This window comes from Euwallacea similis, unplaced genomic scaffold, assembly GCF_039881205.1.
Source record: "Euwallacea similis isolate ESF13 unplaced genomic scaffold, ESF131.1 scaffold_57, whole genome shotgun sequence".
NCBI classification, from domain to species: domain Eukaryota; kingdom Metazoa; phylum Arthropoda; class Insecta; order Coleoptera; family Curculionidae; genus Euwallacea; species Euwallacea similis.
The window spans coordinates 136,550-142,549 of NW_027098682.1; the positions used below are offsets into that span (position 1 = coordinate 136,550).

General features: G+C 37.6%; 1 protein-coding gene and 1 pseudogene across 1 annotated transcript; both read left to right on the plus strand.

Annotated features, from left to right (window-relative positions):
• Window positions 1-2,975: 2,975 nt before the first annotated feature.
• On the plus strand, window positions 2,976-3,812 carry LOC136419012 (tigger transposable element-derived protein 6-like). The gene has a single exon (XM_066405202.1). It carries the CDS (start codon window positions 2,976-2,978, stop codon window positions 3,810-3,812), a length of 837 nt encoding a protein of 278 aa, XP_066261299.1.
• A 664-nt stretch (window positions 3,813-4,476) lies between these two features.
• Window positions 4,477-5,766, plus strand: LOC136419013 (uncharacterized; annotated as a pseudogene).
• The last annotated feature ends 234 nt before the right edge of the window (window positions 5,767-6,000 follow it).

Consider the following 6,000-nt stretch of genomic DNA (forward strand, 5'->3'; position numbering starts at 1 on the left):
GATGCATACGAAATATTAGAAACTGTTTATTTTCACCTCAATTTAATTTAACCATTTTAATAACATACTGTGCAAATACTTTTTTGAGTTAAAATTTTTATGTTTCTTTTTTTATTATAATTATGTTTAAACTTATAATAAAAGTTTTTGTTAATAATGATTTGTGTCGTCTAAATGTATTCTATATTATGCAACAAATGATGATAGGTGTTCCCTGTTTCCACATATTTCAAAAAATGCTAGTGTGCAAATACTTTTTTGATCCACTGTATATCAATTATCAGTGTATGTCATTTAGGTGTTTAATAATAATCTAATGACTGAATTGATGCACTAATTTAATAGAGTACACAAAAAGCAAATAAATTAAAATTAACAGAAGTTTCTAAAAATTGAACGAAAACGAATAAGACAACTAAATTTAGAACATATATCCGAAAAAAATGCCATTATTTTTCAAGCATAAATAGCACCTTGAAACCGTCGATTCTAACGCCGTAGTCAACATTTGTGAAGTAATACCGGTAAATGCGTGCAGAACTAACCCCTTCAGTTTCTGTGCTATAGCAAAATTTTGCTGATAAACTTAATTCTTAACGAGCTCCCATACGAAGAAATCAAGCGAGGTGATATCAGGTAAACTATTAAATTTTATTTAAGGATAAATAAAATAAGGAGCAATTTAGCACACTTTGAATTTTATTCAATACGAAAAATATGGGTCGATAGTGTTGATATGTACCCAAAGTCGCCGCAGGTCAGTTTTCTTTAGTACGAAAAAACAAGATTCGATCGTGTAGGTATATACCCAGAGTAGGCTCAAGGTCGAGGAAAGAAAAACTTTAGAAATTCTTTCAGAATTTGTTTGCGAGTTAAATATTTGTCACTCCAATCAAAAGAAAGAAAAAGAAACAGCCGAAAATGCGTAAATTAATTACAACTCAAGACAATGGGACATCTGTACACTCCGCCACGAAGCATCTCATTAAGAAGCCGAAGTGATCCACGATCCCTAAAGAACAAGGCGGAATTTCTCAAGAAAAATAATTAAATGCAACAATGATCTATGTTCGGATACGTAAATCCGCACAGATCTGGCTCGAAGGACCAAATTATCATGGAGGTCAAATTCCTCCGGTGGCCAAGTGTCCACATTCTGAGTTAAAAAATTTGGTCCCTTCCACCAAAGATCGAAAGTACTGAGTTCGAATGGGAGCATCCCTTTGCTACCACAATCGGTAAGATTATCGGTACCAGAGATGTACTATGTTGCCTCGTTCATTGGTCTTCGAGGAGCATGGTTGCCAAAAAATTAATAAAACACCTTATTATACGATAAAAATGGTATTTTTTCTGTTAGATGAGTTGAAATATGGAGTCTCATAAGTAAACATAAAAGGAGAAGTAATTTGGGCGTAAACGTACGAAGCATAAAGCTGATCACTGGGGAAACCCGTACCGAATCCTTGAGAGTTTGGTGAATGAAAATTAAACGTTGAATTGAAAAAAAAAGATGTCAGGCTCAAAGGACCGGGCCAAAAAAGGGATATATCTCAGGAGTAGCAATTATCATGTAGAATATGACTTTTTTAAGGGCTCTTTTTTAATTTCTTTCTCGCAGAATTATTTTCCAATTTTATAAGTCTTTTTGAATTAAACTAGGATCACTAATCCTTTTATTCTGATCACAGGTAAACGACATGGTGATGGCAAACCTCTGCCCTTCAGTAACTTTTTTCCAAGGAAAACAAATTTTATAAGAAAATATACAGTTGAACTCATTTATAACGAACCCGGGTTATAACGAACGCTCGCTTTTATGGAACAAAATGCTTGTAACGGACAAAGTGTCTATTTAACTACATGTTATTCTTGTTCGGATATAGCGAACGATCGGCTTTAGCGAACGCTTTCCGGTAAAAATTTGCAGGTCCGATCGGTTATAACAAACTAATCTATAAAAAAAGACCATTCTGTACAATTTATTAGGTTAATTTTAGGGTATTTTTTGCCGGCATAATCTCGATCCGGGAAACCCTCGTGTATTGAATCATAGTAAATTTTACGCGAAATCGGTATGGACCGCATTAGTTGCATTTCATTTGTGTAGGAAGAAGCAAAATCGCTTTCAGGTTAAACATGAAAGCTAAAAAGCGTAACACGTTAACCATTCAACAAAAATTGAATATAATTAATGATTTAGAAATCGGTTTTTCCAATTCACAAGTGTGTAAAAAGTATAAATTGCCAAAATTTACAATTTCCGCAGTTTCCAAAAATAGAAATAAATTTAAAACTTTGAAAGTTAATGTAATAAAGCAATAGAAAATTCGAAAATCTATAATAGATGACATAGATCAAGCATTTTCAAATGGTTTACGATTCAAAGGAATCAAAACAATCCCATTACTGGCGTGATTCTACAAACAAAAGCAGAACTTGGAAGACTAACGTATGGAGTAGGTGAAAGAGTAGTGAGCAGTTTGTGTGTACAAAAGGTTGGATTGATAGATTTAAGTCAAGACATAATATATCAGCGGACAAAATTCATGGAGAGGCTGCAGAAGTATCAACAGAAATAACATCAAAATGGCTAAAAAGTCAATGGCCAGTCATTAGTACAGGATGCGATATGAATGACATTTTTAATGGAGACGAAACAGGTTTATTTTACAAAATGACTCCGGATAAGACCCTAAAATTTAAGGGCGAGAAATGTACTGGTGGAAAGCAAAGCAAGAAAAGAATAACTGTCTGGGTTTGTGCTAATATGACTGGAACTGAAAAACGCCCCTTGATGGTTATCGGTAAATCCAAATCGCCTAGACGCTTAAAAAATAAAGGCAAGTTACCAGCCATCTATGAGTCGAATCAACGAGCATGGATGACTAGTGAAATTTTTGAAGGATTACTTAAAAAATGGAATGACGAACTTCGCAAAAAACGAAGGAAAATTTTACTTTTTGTAGATAACCATGTGTCCAGCGCATCCCAGATTAGAAAATCTTGAATACATCAATCTTGTGTTCCTACCACCAAACGTGACAGCTGTGTTACAACCTATGGATCAAGGCGTTATACACTCTCTAAAATCTTTTTATCGAAAAATGTTTTTGGTGCGACTAATAAGCGCTTTTGAAAGCAATGAAGACCTTAAGTTTACATTGTTTGACGCTATAATAATGATTAGCGCCGCATGGCGAAAAGTCTCGCTAAACACCATCGAAAACTGTTTTCGTCGTGCGGGGTTTAAACCGCACATAATACAAGAGTACGATGATGAAGACGATATACCGTTGGCGCGTTTGGTAGAATTTCAACGAGAGGAACTTGTAGATCAAGATGACGAAGAAGACGTTTCATTGACAAAATGGATTAAAAAACATAATAACATTGATCTAAAAGAGTACGCCAAAATAGATAACGATTTGATAACAACTGATTTTCCTAGTGATGCTGAGCTAATGAATAATGTTAAAGTACTCTTTACAGACGAAATCAAGGAGAGTGAAAACGAGGAAGAAGAGGAACCAGACGACGATCCTATGCCCACTGTGTCACAGACCCTTTCTTCTCTGAACGTGGTTTCGAAATTCATTCACTGTATAACTGCCGATTCTTCTGTATATCAAGCCGTCGATAAAATATATATGGCTATATTGAAAAACATTAGCTTATTAAAAATCAAGTGCAAAATAAAACGACTGACTACTTTACAGTACAAAATAAATAGTAATAAAACGTATATCTGTATTAGGTACAAAAGAGCAAATAAAATAAAAGTGTTGTTTTTACCCATCTTTTCCTTTTAACTATATACGTCAAAAGAATTAATTTTTAGAGCATAAGAAGTTTTAAGGTTAACCCAATACATATTAGGTAAAATTCGATTTAACGAACGCCCGATTATAACAAACAAAATCTTTTGTCCCCTCGTGTTCGTTATAACCGAGTTCGACTGTACGTAGTTAAGTACTTTTTCAACAAAATGAGGATTTTCCGCCCCGGAAGTGAACATTGACACTCGTCCTTTCCGCAGTTCCACAGTTACATTTGCCTGAAGACTGTCCGAGTAAATATTCTCTCCAGGACATCCTTACTGTAGTCGTTGAGGTAAAGCAGCGTTATACGGGGTGTCTCTAAAAGGTCTTTACAACGCTCTACCATAGGTAGCTGAGATCAAAATAAAACGATTTAACCATATTTGCCTTAGTCCAAAAGTTGATAATAACCGAGCTACAGGGTGGCAAAGTTGAAATGTAAAATTCAATTTTTAGCCATAATTATTAAATGGAAGTTCCGGGCGAATCGTCGAGAGAGGCGGTCGTGCGTTCTGCATATAAACGATAGCAAGTGTTTGTTTATTTACTGGAATCCTTATCGCGACGAAACAACCATAAACATATTCCCTAAAAACGTACGGTACAAACACCCCATCGCCTGGGCAATAGGTACAGGGGCACCTCGGAAAGAAGGATGGAGCCTGGGAGCTCGCAGGAGTCCGAATCAGACCGCGCCTCCCAGGACGACGGGTTTACGAAACCGCACTCCAAGAAGAGGGGCAGGAAACCTAAGGTCACCCCCACTACCCCAACACCAGAAGCAAAAAGGCCGGCACTACAAAGGCAAACTGCAAGTACTTCACAAATGCAAGGAACTACAACAAAAGCAATAGCATACATACCAAATATTCATTCAAAATGTTCCCACACGTTCGTGGTGTATGCACCGCCCACAACATCCAGAGTACAGATGGCCCTTAAATGGGAGGACATCAACACAAACAACAAGGACATCATTATTAAACAAGAAAATAACTTTCTCATTAAAACAAATGATGAACAGAAAACAACCGAGGCCCTCCGACTCCTCTTACAACAAAACGTAATAACATCATTCAAACTAGGCAGGAATGAAACTACATCTACCCAATATAAAAAAGACACCAACCACCACAACATAACAGCCTCCTACTCAGTAGTAGCAACTAGGGTAGATCTTGAAATCACCGACGAGATGTTCTTCAAGCACCTTGAGAGAATGGAACTGCGAATTAGATTCTGCAAGAGAATTATCTCAAGACAAAGAAACGCCCCGACTCTCATGATGAGACTGATCACCGGCGATCTCGCCACATACGTAAAGCTGATGAACGAACGCGCGGTACACTTCCTGGGGCGCGTTTTCAGAATTGTGGAAAGCAAACCGCCAGCGCCCATCCCGACACCCTGTAATAAATGCAACGCATTTGACCACCGGACAGAGGAATGCAAGACACCTATCAAATGCAACAAGTGTCAGGGACCGCATCCGACTACAACCTGTAAATCTCCACTTCCCATCAAATGTGCTGCATGCAAATCGGATGACCATGCTGCATGAAGTATGAAATGCCCAAAAAGGCCTACAGCCCCGATAGATGGTATACCCAATGTTAAAATTAAGTGCCTTAACAGGAGGACCAACGAGGTGTCAGACGGGATAACAGTAGGAAGCAGAATTCATCGGCCCATTACAACACACGACTTCATAATCAACAAATATAAACACCAACTTAACAAAACGACTAACACAAACAGAGAGGAATTGGTAAAGAAACTGCGTAAACAATTTGTTGAAGACTTTAACATTGACACCTCGGTGGTCTTCTTTGGATCCCATATGTACATTCTAATGTTCGACCTGCTCCAGCCTAACAGGACCTCCCAAACTGAACCCCTTGAACAACTGAGACAGACAATCACGAATACGGGACATTCAATTTAAAACTGCTCTATGCCAACATCAATGGATTAAACCACAAAAAACAACTAACCTACAATTACATAGAACGTAACAAAATCGACTGCGGCATGTTTGTGGAGACTAAAACCAAACCAGGACAGACTCCGACATACAGAGACTGGCAATACATATGCAAGCACGGCAATACAAACTCGAATGCAAGAGGAGGCGCAGCAGCCCTGCTCAAGCCAAACATTAAGCTTGGGAAAGCAAACC